At 47.7% G+C, this 15629-nt stretch overlaps 1 protein-coding gene across 3 annotated transcripts in view; it reads right to left on the bottom strand.

Moving 5' to 3' along the window:
• Plpp4 (phospholipid phosphatase 4) overlaps positions 1-15629 on the bottom strand; it is a 115141-nt gene that overhangs the window by 55620 nt on the left and 43892 nt on the right. For 2 of the 3 annotated variants that reach the window (XM_047553662.1, XM_047553663.1), the window contains exons 3-5: positions 8046-8136; positions 3105-3168; positions 659-783 (exon numbers count right to left, since the gene is read on the bottom strand). The exons of the other annotated variant lie outside the window; for it this stretch is intronic. In XM_047553662.1, coding sequence (XP_047409618.1) covers positions 659-783; positions 3105-3168; positions 8046-8136 — 280 coding nt within the window. The remainder of the gene's footprint in view (positions 1-658; positions 784-3104; positions 3169-8045; positions 8137-15629) is intronic. 3 annotated transcript variants of the gene reach the window in all.

The following is a 15629-nucleotide window of genomic DNA, read 5'->3' as shown; positions in this document are numbered from 1 at the left end:
ACCTACACATTCTGGCATGGCTGGTGTTCAGAAATATGAGTGGTGGTTATTGCTCATAGATAGATAGAGGAGGCGATCTTACTCCCACTTTACACAGCAGGAGCTGAGGCCCTGAGCTAATGCCTGACAGAGCCAGCATTTGGCACAACACGAAGACCTTTGTTCTTTCTACACAATGCTGCTCCAGACTCATTTTCTCTGGCCTTTGCTATAATGCTGAACCCAGCTCATGTATCTATAGACAAACTCTATATTGGGGGAGGGGTGTGTGCATATCTGCATATGCATTATGTATATATACACACATACCTGTAAACACACAACTGACATAAACCAGACCTAACACTAAGCTGAACGATGTCAGGTACCAGGGAACATGGTAAATTCCCTTGCGCTGTCAAGGGTAAAGTGTCACATGTTACACTCCACTGAGCTCAGGAAAGCAACATGTACAGTGTTTGGCAAATCCCGAGCCTCATTCCCAGGCTTATTACTGCCTGCTGAACATCCTGTTTCTAAGCCAGCCACCCTACAGTGACGAAAAATGAACGGTGTTTAACATGCACATACTAATGCTTCTTCTCTCCACCTAAACTCCCAAGAAAGTGACCAGGATCATGCCCAGGAAAACTGAAGCATGTCCCAGCCATGAACTTACAGGAGGAATGGATGCTGGGGAAGCTTTTGCGGCCCTCGGACACCAGGTCAGGGTCACCCGTGCAGTGCATTTCCGAGTTCATCACTCCATCTGGAAAGCAGCGGTAAAAGAAATCGGGGCGAGGTCTACAAAAGACACCATGGACATTTTCAATATAAAATGCTGCCATCACAATGAGCCCCAAGCTGAGCCCACCTCCCCGCGGCCCCATCCCTTCCTCAAGCCCCCTCTGCCATCTACACTGCAGTTTTCCCCAGAGCACTCTGCACCTGCTGCTCTGAGGCAAAGCTCAGGCTTTGGGGTCAGAAAGATCTGAGTTGGAATGCTCGCTTGCCATTTACTAGTTTCGTAACCTATGGAAAGGTCACTCAGGCTTCTCAACCTCAATTCCCACAGCTGTCAAAGGGGGTAGTCAATACCCAGCCAAAGGCCAGGTCCTGGGCATTAAGTGGCATGACTTATAGGAAGCATCTAAGCACAGCACTAGAGCCTCAATCTGCTGCTCTGCCAATTCAGAGGCTGCTTCCAGATCCAGGACCGCATGCATGTAACTATGTCCTGAATTTCAGCAATCCAATTGCCCTTCCTCAAAAAGCAGGTCCCACTTGACCTGAGAGAACCTGAGAGCTCAGCTCCATGTCGCAGAACACTCCAAGGCCCATGCTGGCTTCTCTGGTCTGAGGCATAGGAGAGAAAGCTCCAGCAGGAAGAGGGTGCCCTGGCCCTGAAGCCAGGACCACGGCGCACACCCGCTGAGGACATGCTGGGCACCAGCCTCCATGCTAGGCACTGTATGCTCCTCACACTATCTGGGATGCTCCCCAAAGCTCCTGTATTGAAGGCTTGGTCCCCAGTGCAGCAATGTTCAGAGGTGGGGCTTAGGGGAAGTGACTGGATCATGCGGGCTCTGAGCTCATTAGCAGATGAATCCACTGATGAGTTCATAGCTGAATGGAAGACTGGGAGGTGGTGGAAACTGTGGGAGGTTGGGCCTCGTTGAAGGATTCTTGGGTTCTTGGGGGCGTGCCCTTCCTCTTTCTCCTTGCTTCCTAGCTACCTTGAAGTCAGTGGCTTTCCTCCACCATGCCCTTCCACCATGATGATCGGCCTCACCTTAAGCCCAGGAACAGAGCCAGCCAACCACAGATTAAAACTTCCGAAAACAGTGATCCAAAATAAATCTTTCCTTCTTTAAGTTTTTTTTTCCCCCCCTCAGGTATTTTGTCAGGGCTACAGAAAACTGACACATGACTCTGATGATAACACTGAGGTAGAACCTGAGGCCTTCTTCATTTTACAGGTGCCAAAGATGAAGGCTTAGGCAGATCACACTCCTTCCCAAGGTCACACACAACCTGTAAGTGGCAAAGACGAGCTCTGAACCCAGCCACTGAACCCTCATGCCTACAACTCCACCCCATGCTTGACTGCCTCACTCTGGTGCATGTGTGACGGTCCCTCGCTCCACAGTAACTCAGCTGTGGATCCCTACCATGGGTGAGACTTAGCTAATGCTACAAACACAGCACCCTTTTCCTGTGCATACTGGCTCACAGCTGATGTACACTGAATGCTGATCCTCGCAGCTCTGGGACTTGGGTAAGGCCTCAATAATCGATCAGTGCTGCTGGTCTTTTCCCTACTTGGTCTCTGTTTCTCTAAGGTGGCTGCCTACCTATTGAACCAGAACCTCAGTTGGTGAGGCCTGAGAATCAGTATTTTATCAGGACCCCAAAGGAACTCTGAGTGCGTGGGGTGGGGGGACACTGCAGGACCAGGTCAAGCACTGCCCAATTTCATCCACTGTCTACTCCTCAGCACCTGGCCAGCACACTCTACCAAGTCTTTGATTAGTAAATGCTGAGGTTGGGAAGGGGATCTAACTTATCCAAGGTCAACAATTCATCAGGGTCCAGACCAGGTCTTGAATTTGAGCCTTTGGACTGCTAAATCTCTGCAGAAACTAGCTCTCCACCGAAGTAGTCAGAGAAGAAAAGATAATGGACTACAGAAATCAGTTCTTAGGGGCAGTAAGAGAAATGTGCCTTAATCCAAATCTCAAATGCCAAACTACATTGCATCCTGCAAAGAACAACATATAAGCGACTTTATTTATTTATCAGAGGACAAAACTGGTAAGAGAGAAGGTGTCTGGTAAGGCCCTGGGATAGCTGTAGATGGCTCTGGAATTGCCAGTGGCAGCCTGTGGCTCATGAGAAAGTGGTCAGTGGTTACTTCCTTGCTATTGATCTGTTCTCTAAAATAGCAAGTTCACAATTCAAAGGAGAGCAAAGACCTGTGCTGATGATAAAAAGACCAGAATGGCAACAATTCAGGGGAAAACTAGAAGAGCTAGAATCTGTCCTCTGCAGTGTCTTGTGGCCTTGGTTCTAATATGGTTAACCTTGACGGTCTAAGTCACCATTTGTTTCTTTTTAGAACTTACCTTCCCACTATTAATTTAATAGTGTTTGTGCAGACTCCATTCAAAGCAAGAGCCAAGGACACCGCTACAAAACAAAATCAACAGACAAAAAGTAACCAACTGGCTCTCAAATCAAAATCATCACCATCACCACCACCACCATCGTCATCAGTATCATTACCATCACCACCATCATCACCACCACCACCATCCATATCATCATCATCACCACCATCACCACCACCACCATCAATATCATCACCACCACCAACATAATCAGTATCATCATTACCATCAACATCATCATCACCATCATTACCATCACCATCAATATCTTCATCATCACCACCACCACCATCAATATCATCACCACCACCACCATCAATATTATCATTATCACCATTGTCTTCACCACCACCATTATCACTGTTACATTTAAAATACTACTTAATTTATACAGATATGAACCAGTGCTTTAAAAACAGAGGGAAGCTTGGTTGCTACAACAAAATATAACTGAGGCAGGACTTTGGAAAGTGACATAAAATTCCAAGTGCCTATGACATGAAATTTATCTCTCCTCCTTGACTTGAAATTTCAACATCACAGAGGAGTCCATCTATCATTTTATGGCCTGATATGAACAGATTTAATACTCCAGCATGTAGAATTTCTTTTACTAGTAGCAAGAAACATAACTTTTTATTTCCTCCTGGCAACCTTCTCAGACATAATTCTAACCAGAGCACTTGCTAGAATCCAACTGCAGAACAGGATATCCCACCAGGCCACTCTCTCATTGTTGACCCATCACTCTGTGACAGCCATCCATTTGTTATCAAACAAATCACTGTTCCCGAGAAGTTTTTCCAAGCGCCTCCCTAGATTTTGAGAAGGTTTGCCCAGGTGGTGTTTTGTGCCATGTGGAACAGTAAGAACTTCTGGAATACATTATTTAAAAATATACAGCACAGGGCCCTCCTCCAAGCTGCTTGGAAAGGCTTTGCTGGATGAAGTACAGATCATCCAAAGGGTGCCGGTGATATGAGTCACAGAGCTGTCCCTGCAAAACCCGCGCCCCGCCCTCCTGTGGTTTATCAAGAGTGCGCAGAAGGCAAAGTCATCCACGTCAACTTGGTGGTAGGTCAAATGCCTCGCATAAGCAATGAAACCTAGCGACGCCCAGTTCCATCAGGGCTTTGTATAACAAAGCATGTGAGCTACCATTTACCTTTGGCAAATAGTAACTGTTCAATTCTTGCTGAGATTTATGTAATGGAGCAGTGGAGAGGCATTTTTGGGAAGGAGCTGCCTATAGCAATTTGTAGCTATCCAGGGAGACAAATGTGTTGTTTTATAAGCAGAAAGTACTGTGGAATGGTCAACATGGTCACCAAGGGCAGTGGCCACCAAGATGGGGCCAAAATTACCTGTTCTTAATGAACCATGGAGAGCAGAGAGAATGGGAGAAAAAAGGTGAATCAACACCTTTGTCAAGGGGAAATGAATCACTGAAGTGGGAGGTGAATCACTTGCCATGTCTGAGCTTGGTGGCAAAGGAGGGAGGGCCACAGCTGGAGAGCAGAGCGTGAGGCAGCGCCTCAGCACTGCCGTCAACACACAGAGCAACTGGTGCATGAACTGCAGTTTAAAATGGGGGCTCGGAAAGACCCACTGACTGCATTCTGCACACACAGACCTCTCCTTCCTAAAATTCTGGCCTCTCTTCTCTCTCGTAAGCTCAGAGGACTGTTGAGAGAGCCCTTTTGCAAAGGAGAGAAAACTCTCTGGGCTATCTTGGTTGTATTCTTTCCCAGAACATTGATAATTAACAGCTCCGAGAGAGCAGGGCAGTGACTGTGGTCTTTCCCCTGCTCAGGCTGACTGGCAGGCTCCCTGCTGTTCTCCCAGTGGGGCTGAGCTCACACCTATCCTGGTCGGAGCTTGGCCTTAGCACAGATAAACCCTCTGGAAACAAGCATCACTAACTGATCTCCCATTGCCCCACATAAATCTTGGTGCACTTCACACACAGCTACATCGATCCAGAGTACTATATACCCGCAGCCTCTGAGCCTGGTGGGCTTATCACAGCACAGACCAGTTCTTCAAAAAGTTTGAAGTAGCTGAGCTAGAAAATATATGAATGTGATAAAACCACCAGCAGCTGGCAACTTCACTGTCATCTGATTGCCTGAAGGAGACCGGATGGGAACCTGGAGTCGGGATGCTTATGGTGGAAGCTATGTCAGCATTCCGGAAGTTCACTGACCTGAATCAGATTTTCATATGAATAGCAAAACCCTCAAGCACCAACACAGGGACCTCTCTTGACACCAGAGATGGGATGGCTGGACGAGACGGGAAGCAAATGGATGCTTGCTGATTAACAATAACCCTGTGGGCCTGGCTTCTACGGCATCCCACAGCAATGTAAGTTTAAGAGAAAAGTCCGAAAGACAAACCAGACCATGGCTGATAAAGAAATTTAAAGCTACATGTCCTGTGAATTGGTTTGCTGGAACCCAGATTGAAGGCACCACTGACTGTAAGCATTACAGAGGATTAGGGGGCTTGTGTTGTTTCTTTTGTGACAGTAAATTCAGGTCCTTCTATAACAGTTTCTATTATGCAGATCTGTTGTTCTGCAGCCTGAATGCCTGAAAGCCCAATGCTGCATGGGAAAACCTCACTGCTCTCCTCCGGCTCAGGGGCACAGATGTGGCCACTGTGCACAGGCAGATAAGGAAACTTGGGACTTGGGTTTGGAAGTCTAAATTAAAGTCTTCCCAGGACACCTGAGTAAGGGAGGGACCTAAGAACTGCACTACCTCACAGAAAGTCCTGAATTCAAGACACTGGAAAACACCTCACTTTCTGTCCTTAGTGTTTAAAGTTCGCTCCCTCACCCGCTACTTCCAGCCTCCCTAAGAGTAGAGGTTGTTTGAAAACTCTGTGCACAATGGGGGCCCTTCATCATTTTTACAGAGCAGGTTTTCATTTATTTAGGCAAACAGAACATTCAATAATTCCGCCTTCCCAGTTAACATATAGGAGGCAGACTCTGGCGTTCAATTTTGAAATGTCACCATAAGGGAGATTTAGCTGAGAATGAAAGTGTCTACAGAATGTAACTGGGAGCTACTTACTGCCATCACAATGGTCCAACTCTAAAAGTCAGCTGTAAATTGTAACCACAACCATGAAAGACAGTTCTTACCCATCGTCGTTTATCTGGGGATCTGTGCCAGGGGAGCGACTAAAGAGTGGAGCGAAGAGCATCACCTGAGATGGTTCCCAGTGGGATGTGTGGGGACCACAATGCTCTCTGTCCAAACACTGCCTAGATGCTTGAGCCATGTGTGGGAGGTCTCCAGGATCTTCTTGGAGAAACTGACTTTTCTGTCACCTCAGTCAAAAGGACCAAGACCATGTGACCAAACCCAACCCACAGATGAGTAGCCTGGGGCACACACCTGACCTGTGGGAGGACAATCCTAGGCTGGCCTTTGTGTCCAGATTGGAGAAATGAGCTGAGTCAGCATCTGGACCAAGAAACAGTGAAAGTCAGGGATGGACCCCAAAGCTGAACAGTCAGACGCGGGGCAGAAGCAGCCACCACCATGAGCTTCTGCCTCCCACAAACCAAAGGTCTGGGCAGCAGAAACCATGTCCCAGCAGGAGGAGGGAGCCAGGAGGGAAGCGGGAAGGGCAGTATACAGACAGGTGGTTCTGGGCTGAGGTGAGTCTCTTCTCTTGATGCCCCAGCTCCCCATTGTAGTCTCAGTGAGGTACCTCAGTGTCCCCTCCTCTTCTTAGATGTCCCTGAGATTGCTTATTCTAGCTCTGAATTTAAACCTGTAATTCATTTGAGCTAATTTGTGAGAGGTAGTTATCCTATTCCTTTCAACTGGACAGGACCTAACTAAAGCCTGGTTTGTGAACCACTTCTGTGCCTTTGAGGTTGGGAGGCCTTGACTGTCCTGCACACCCGGGAGTTAGCCCTCATGTTCACTCCCTTATCAAGAAAAGGGAGGGCCATCTTTGCCATGGTTTCATTTCCCCACAACCCCAAAAATTAAACACACCATTGAGTGAGGAGTTTCATTCTTCTGGGTTTACTACCTAACTGGAGGGTGAGTCCACAAACAACACCAGACATAAATTTTGAGATGAAGATTTGAGTAACTTTTATGTGAGGTATCAAAAAATAAAATAAAATCAACCTTACTTAGCTTTCTTTGGGATCAAAAAGATCTAGCTACAGGTTAATTTACTCTGGTTATTAAACAAGTCAAACGGTGTTGGCAGCTCTTAAACCTCTCATTGACTCAGCATTTCATAAATACGAAGACTAGAAAAACATACACTCCTCAAGTGTCAAGCTCCTGTCACAGGCAGACAGGGCTCATCGTGGGGATGTTTGTGACAACAGTGTTACAGACAAAGCCGAGAGGCCTCTCCATGTAGCTACCATTGCCTGACTGCCAGAGCATCTTCCGCTGCAAGTGACTTACAAGGCTTGTTTCCAATTTCTATTTTATTTGACATCTGCTTTTGCCCACTTTTTTTGCCTCCAGCCAATGTTGATTTCTGGATTCCCTCAAAATGCAGGCCTATTAGCCACAAATGTGAAATGGCACAGTCAGTGGTAACAAAGTTTCAGATTTGCTCTGCCTTAGCCAAGAGCTACCCTGCCTCTGTGTCTGAGAAGCCTGGAGTTCTGATGTAGACACCAGGTCCAGATTCAGCACCAAGGACAGCGAGTGTGGGCACCCTCTGAAAACCTCTCATTGAAACGGTACATTGGTTCTCGGACCTTAATGTTTACCTTGTCTTATTTCCACCAGAGCTTAATATGACCAAAAGCAAATTCAGTGGGCCGCAGCTGAGATTTCTAACCTGCAACGAGGCCATTAAGCTCAGTCCCACCCCCTAAAGCAGGAACTGTGAATACCCTACCTAAGAAGGCTTCCTTAATTTCAGTCTTGTCTGTTCGCCGGATAATTTTCACCACACAAATAACGGCCAAGGGTGTGAGGAAAGAAATTGCCTAGAAGAAATAACAAATAATCCCTTATGAAGACATCAGTTTGCTTTCAGAAGGGCTGGTTGATAATTAGTTCCAGTCAGCTTCACTTCAACTCACTAGTTGAATGCCCTTTCCAAATCCCTGACCTCAAACAAAGGTGAATAGCCAGACTTCGAGGACACAGAGAATTGAAAAACCAAAGGTCTGATTATAGGTTATACTTGATTTATAATTGCTAGGAGCCACATCTATAGCGGGAGGTTTTTAAACAAAAAGGAACAGTCTACAACTATGATAACTGATTGCCAGTGACACCCCTAAGTTCTCCTCCGTGGCCTCTCAACCCCATCTCTGGGCCATACACATGTTTATGTCCATTCATCCCTTTGGTGTTCTTTTCTTGAATAATCATCCTTCTCCAGAGCAGAATTTAGTCCTTTCCCATCAAGTCCCTCCTCCTCCCTCCTCCACACCCTCCCTGCAGACGCTCAGCACAAACTTACTGAACTGAACTGGTGGAACCCAGGTGAAATCAACCTCGCTGCAAAGCCTGCTGTGAGGCAGTACCAGGCCAGGTGCCGCCCAGTCTGGCAGCCCTTAATCCTCAGCATGGCTGTGCGACTGTCTTCTTTGGGCTCCATGACTAAACGATGTGCCTGGGTCCTCACAGAGGGGAGCCTCCAGGCCAGACTTTGGAGACTAGGCTTTCTGCCTCCCGTATGGACTCTTCCATCCAGCTTTCCATGATTGGGAAGTTGTTTTTAAACATTTCAACAACAAAGGAAAAGGTATTTATGTTTCTTCTTGGGCTAACGAGGTCAGGAGGGACTGAGCACCCACAGATCTGTGACTTGCCAACCAGCACCATTCACAGTTTTGAAACAGTCACCTGTGCTCTAAGGAGATAGCACTCTTTAGAGAGAAACTTCCTGATGGGACAAAGTCATGGCTGGAAGATGTTTTGCTTTTATGGAAACAGAATTCATGCAAATGAACATAATTTTCAAAATAACTTGAGACGCTTAACACGCCACAACCACACGGCAGAGCCACATCGCTCTGGGGATCCTCTTGGGCACCTGTCTTCAGAGACAGTTTCCCAGACACCACAAACTCTCCTTTTTACTGCTCCACGTCTTTGTGGCCTCAAAAGGTAGTGGCTGGTTTGATGATCCTCCTCAGCAGATATGCCTCTGAATGACATGGCTGCTTAAAAGTCAAACGGACAAGTCCTGGCACCGCAGGGGCATGCAGTAGCATGTGGCGCAGGTACAGAAGGCAGATGCGTGAGAGATGACTCAGAGCTGAAGCAGAGAAGCAGCATTGTCCTCAGGCCTACCACTCACTCATGAGACAGTGGCCCCAGGGATTCTGAGGCAGCTTCCACAAGTTCCGCCATGACTCGCACCTAAATAACTACAGGGCTCGTTAATGCTGTTAATCCCTCAAATGACTAGTCTAGGGAAGTGTCAAATGGTCAGATGCTGGTGACTGAGAAACACAACCTCAGAAACTGAACCCATACATTCGCGGCCTGAGGAGCAGTACTGGTCTGCTTCCATCCACAGTTACGGTCAAGGCTGAAGAAGTCCTTGTGTCCCCAAATCCAAACATGGAGCCTACCAGCCCAGCTCCCCGCCCTCTACAATACAGATCAGGCCACATGCTCCCAAACAGGAAAAGCCACTCAGCAGAGAGCAATCGCTCTCTAACAACCCCACCGGTAAGTCCAGCCTTGTGCACAGGACAGCATGAAATGGAAGAGAACGTGACCAAATGATCCTGGCTGATGCACCTGGATTTATTTCTGGACCGAAAGAAAACCCCAGAGTAAACATGAGTGGGAAAGGTTTCATCCACAAGGTTCCTGAAGAGGTCAAAAGAGGTCCCAGGGAAGGAAGGCCCAGACCAACAGAAGGGACCCCAGGTGGAGGCCTCACAGCCCAGATGTGGGAGCTGGAGAACTCATTAGAGCTGCCAGGGACCCCAGTCAGGGCCCAGGGGCCCAATGGCCCAGGGACTCCCTGCTCCTAACTGGATCCCCAGTCCTGCTCCCCCAGTGAGAGTGGACTTAATTTAATCACAACTTTCCTAGGTAGATTTGTTTGGGCATTTTTTCTAGAACCACCCGTCAACCACTCCCTGAGCCAGGACTTGGCAGCCAGGAGGGCCCAAGTCTCCCACCTCAAGAGCTCCTCTGGTGGGCGAGGGGACGTGACCCTCTCTGCCTCTGGGCAGCATGTGGGCCCCACCTCATTCCTTTTTCCTGGACAGCACAGTGCCCAAATCGGGGCAGAGAGGGACATATTTGTACCCAACATCCACCCACTTTTGACAAATGCTTTTCAACCAAGAGTCAGAATGAAGAGATGAGCCCAGGAGGCACTCCCTAGGAAAACAACTTGTCCCGGGGCACAGGCTGCCTGGAAGGAGGAAGGAACCCAGCACCACAACCCAGCAAACCCAGGAGAACCTCTCAGGTCTCTGGCCAGCACCCTATCCCACAGGACAGAGGCACAGGGACAGAGGGACAGGGAGGTGGGGAAGGGTTTCTTTTACCTCCCCGCATGTGTGTGTCAATGGGGACAAAAATGGGCAGGCAAAATTCCCCTGGGATTGCTCTCCCTCCTGTCAATGTTTCTTGGCCTATGAGAATGTGTGAAATCCCTAGGATAAGCCCAGGGTAGGATGGTTGAGTGGTCAGAGCAGAGTGCACTCCAGCCAAATGCCCTGGGGGACACAGGGGTCATATGAACCCTCTCTGGGCTTGTTTGTTACTTGTTATGAGAGCAGGCTGCTGGATGGACATCCTAGATTAGAATAACTAAGAATAACATGGACTGAGGACCAAGGACCACTGTTTATCCAGGCACTTTCCACAAACTTACTCACTCAGCCTTCACTGCAACCCTCTGCAATAGGTTCTTATTTAGTGGATAAGAAACCAAGACACAGAGAGGTTAAACAACCTGCTGAAAGTCACACAGATAATAAGTACTAAAATAGGGATTTGCATCCAAACTGATCAAGTTCTATACTTTTAACCATAATGTTATAGCAGGTTCACCTTGGAAAGTAAGAAGCATTACGTAAAGCATGATAAATGCCTTCTGTCCTGGTTGGAGGAGAACGGTAAGGGGGTTTGTTTCCAGGACATAGAAGAAAATCACTGAAATGTTTGAGACAGTTGTCCAGGACTAGACGGGTGTTACAGGCTCTGCTCCCCTGTGTCTAAGCTTCTAACCTCTCTGTTGGGGAAACATCCTCAATGTGCAGATAAAGCTCAGAGAGGTGAGGGAACACACAAGGACACACAGCTGGCAGGACTAGCACACCTCGCACTGGGTTGCCACGCTCCTGAGCAGACACCCTGAATCTTGGTGATCCCCTCTGCCCATCAGCTTCATTTCACAGTTGAGGAAACAGGTTGGCATCGATAATTATTAAACAACCTGTGTAAAGGACCAAATTTCAGCATAGCACCCAGGTAGTGCACACATTGCCACATCACCAAGCAGGATGTGGCCCATGGTTGCTTTTGCATGATGCCTATTCTACAGGCTGGGAAGCTGAGCCACAGACAGACACAGGGAAGAGGCCTGGGTTCCAGCCCACCTTCAACACTGACCTGTGTCCTCGGGCCAGTCACCTAACCTCCTCACCTCTGAGTCTCCAGGTCCTCATCTATCACATGCCTATCCTAATAATATCCATAGCAGAGCATCACGGGTAGGATTAGAGTCACCAAGAGTCACTGAGTGCTTATTACGTGCCACACACTAAGTGAAGCATCATGCTCTGTACTCCAGGAGAGAAAAAAAGTGAGAAAGTAAAAAAGTAAGGCACTGGCTGAGGGGCAGGTGATTTTCCAAATCTGCAACCCCAATAGGTGGTGAGGCTGGGCAGCACATGCTGGAGCCCATGCCCACCACCTACTGGCAGCCCAGGAGAGCTGGCATTCAGCAAGAGCTGGTTTCTGGTTACTACTTCAATATTTCCTGGGAAAGTGTGTTAACAATGACCCAAACTACACTAGCAGAGGGTACCAGGATCCTGTCCCCAGCCATGGAATGAGAGCATCTCAGCCCAAGCCCACGCGGGCTACTAGGTCTGGGGAGTGAGCACCTGAGGGCAGGAAAGAGGTTGTAGGTGGGCAAGAGTCTAATTCTCCAGGCACCTTGCTCACACCCTAAATGACCCCTGTCCCCAGCTAGGTCTCTACCTTGTGCAGCCACCAACGAAACCACACCAGGAAGAGCCTCACTCCCAGGATGTGGGTCAGCCCCTGTGCTGACACAGGCACCGCACTGTCCCGGATGCTCCCGGGAAACAGCAGAACTTGGAGCCGCGTGTCTGATGCGGGAAAGACCTGAGGATGCCAAGAGCTTTCCCAGAAGGGACCAGAGCCAGAGCAGCCCAAGGTCAGAAAGTCAGCCAGAGGAGAGCCAGGCGCAGAGGGGCCTCCATATCCAACAGCACAAGCAGCCTGCAAATGGCATCTGACAGAAAGGGGGGCAGCCAAGTGATTGCAGGGACAGCGTCAGGACAGACACCTGGAAAAGGCCCCGCTGTGCGTACACAATTACCTCCCGTCACAAAGAAAAGAGCTGTCGAAGACTCTAGGAAAAGCCTGCAAATTAACCTGTCCATCATGAGGCAGCTTTGTCTCTTCCTTCCGTTCTACCCTCAGAAAATCTGGCTTTATTTCTGTCTTCTTAGAAGCATCCTCTTCCAGAATAGGAACCCCCACTCTCAAAGCAACACGTGTCAGTAAGATCCCAAGAGCACACATCCAGCAAACTGTGGCTGGAACCAAAAGAGACAAAGGCAGAGGACAGGGCCTGGGTGAATCTAAACCTGTGAACCCCTATCACCACTTCCACTCCCATTTGACAGGGATGCTGAACTGGCTAACCTGTGTCCACACGCCTGTGTCCGTGCTGGACTGGAAACCACACCTTATTCAGCCGGGCACCTCTGCTTGGTTCACGGCAGGTGCTTCCTAACTGTCCAGTGAATTAAGTAATGATCACCTAACCTGCAGCCGCCCCAGCTGGTCTGTCCCTGTCTCCTTTGCTCCCAAGACTCTCCAAGGAAACTCCTGCTCACTGGGCCCACACGGCCCCTGCTCTCTGCTCTCCTGTGTCTGTGTCTGTGCACACACACTCACTGGCCACCTCTCCACTCCTAGCCCCCAGGGCAGCATCCCAGCAGAATGGCTTCAAGGGCGGCTGCACCCTGGCAGCCAGTGTTGAGAGCCCGATCCATCCAGCCCTGACCGCTATAGATCAGACCGCAGAGAGTTGCCCGCTTTCCTTCTGAAATTATGGGGTCCACAAAAGTGCTGAGCACAGTGGATTCTGAGAAGGGTTGACTGTTTTAAAGTGATGATCACAGTGCCTGTACCCAAGAGTGATGGCTGCTGTGGGGACCGTGAGGTGATGACAAAGATCCCAGAAGTTGACCTGCGCCTCCCTCTGGCCCAGATTCTACCCCCAGGATCTTGTGGGGTTGCTGAGGGCATACCCCACCTCTGATCTGACATACCTGCAGCCCCTCCGGCTTTCGTTACCCTCAGCAGGCTTCCTAGAAGTGTCCCCTGAATACACAAAGCGACAACTACCACAGACAGTACCAAAGAACGTACTTAAGAGGCAACAACCAGCTGGACATGGTGGCACACAACTGTCATCCCAGCAACTCAGGAGGCTGAGGCAGGAGGATCACAAGTTCAAGACCAGTCTCGGCAACTCAGGGAGGCCCTCAGCAACTTAGGAAAGCCCTCAGCAACTTCACAAGCACTTGTCTCAAAATGGAAGAAAAGTGGGCGAGAGCTGGTGATATAGCTCAGTGATAAAGCACCAGGAATGAATGAATGAATGAGTGAATGAAAAGAAAAAAATTAAAATTAAAATTAAAATAAATACCAACTGAGCTGTCCTACACCAAAAAATAGGTGTTTAAATATGCTCTGACAAACCCCACACTCAGCAAGAAACTGTAACTGCTTCTGATTGAGTACAGCGACCTGTAAAGGTGGCCGACTATCTGGGAACACCCAGGAAATGTCGAGTCTAGACTGAAAAGCATCCTTGGCCCTGCCCTGCTCAGCAGGAACACTGTATCCTCCGGGGAAACCTGCTCTTGAAAGGGACTCCAAGCACTCCCCACGTCCCCGCTGACGGAGAAAGCCAGAGCTGGGGAGGGGTGTGCTGGTGTTCTCTCCAAGTCCTCAGTCACTTGGCTGCACTTACCTCAATCCCCTAACCATTAGGCTGTGAGGTTCCTTGTTACATAGGATCAACTGGCTCCTCTGAAACACACACACACACACACACACACACACACACACACACACACCCGTGGCTCCAAAGGCACTAATTACCAGTAAACAAACATCTGGGTCAGTATCAGCTATCTTTAAAAAAGTATCTTGGTTGCAACATAAAAAGTTCACCTTTAGATTGAAACATTCCAACCAAAAGTAATAAAGAGCCAGGATTCTATTTATGTATTAAATAATGAAATTTGAGCTTTCAAAAGTCATCAAGCTACTTTAAATATCAGTGAAAATGTGTGCTCCATCAAACATTCTTCTACAAACATTGGAAGGTTTTAAAGGATCAAAGCTGACAAATGATACACTAAACTCCTAATAAAATTCAGAAGAACAAATCTAATTTATAGGATGACAAAGTACTTTCCACCCTTGTGATGCAGGTTATTACAGATGTATCCACTGCTTTCCTTGTGCTATTATGGAATTGCACTAAATCTCGTGACCAAACACTTGAAATTCATCAACCACTATTAACAAAATAGAAGGCTGAATGTAGCTCATCAGGTTAGAGGGTGAATCTGTATGCAGCGCTGGATACCCTTGGGTTCTCTGAGAATCTCAGACCTTAGTCATTCCCCCGCTGCCTAAATGCAAACTGCTCCAACCTATTTGTGTCTGTAGACAGAATATTTGTGGCATTTGTATCTAGCATCTAGTGTTCAATCCATTGTTCATAAATCTAGGACACAGCCACAAATTTCTCACAATATCCTGTATGAACATCCATCTCCAGATTGTGTTATATAAAGCACATTAAATATAAAATCTTACCAAGAATGAGAATAAGTGATAAATAGAAGCTTCCCCCTAATTCAAGCTATGAACTCATTAGGCACACACGGATTCCTTCATTTCTAGAATTTATAGAAGATGAATTAGAGAAGAAATGCAAAAAGTCTTATGGTAGTACTGGTTATTAGTTCTGCCCCACTCTCAACCACCTCATGCTTCAATTCGCCTGAGATGCACAAAAATGTAAGTTTATTTTCAGCAAAAAAGTAATGATTAAAAAGCAATAGTAACAATCTTTAATGTTCATGTGGTATTATAGGCATTTGGGGGAGTTTACAGATACAGAGATCTTTACAATTGTCATGAATTCACAAGATTTTCTCCATAAAATCAGAGGAATTTCTTTTTAAATGCAGAAGTAGCCCTCTTGTGTTTTGAGAAC

This window comes from Sciurus carolinensis, chromosome 5 (assembly GCF_902686445.1).
Source record: "Sciurus carolinensis chromosome 5, mSciCar1.2, whole genome shotgun sequence".
NCBI lineage: Eukaryota > Metazoa > Chordata > Mammalia > Rodentia > Sciuridae > Sciurus > Sciurus carolinensis.
Note: the sequence above shows the minus strand (reverse complement) of the source record. Positions and strands in the feature narration are given on the sequence as shown.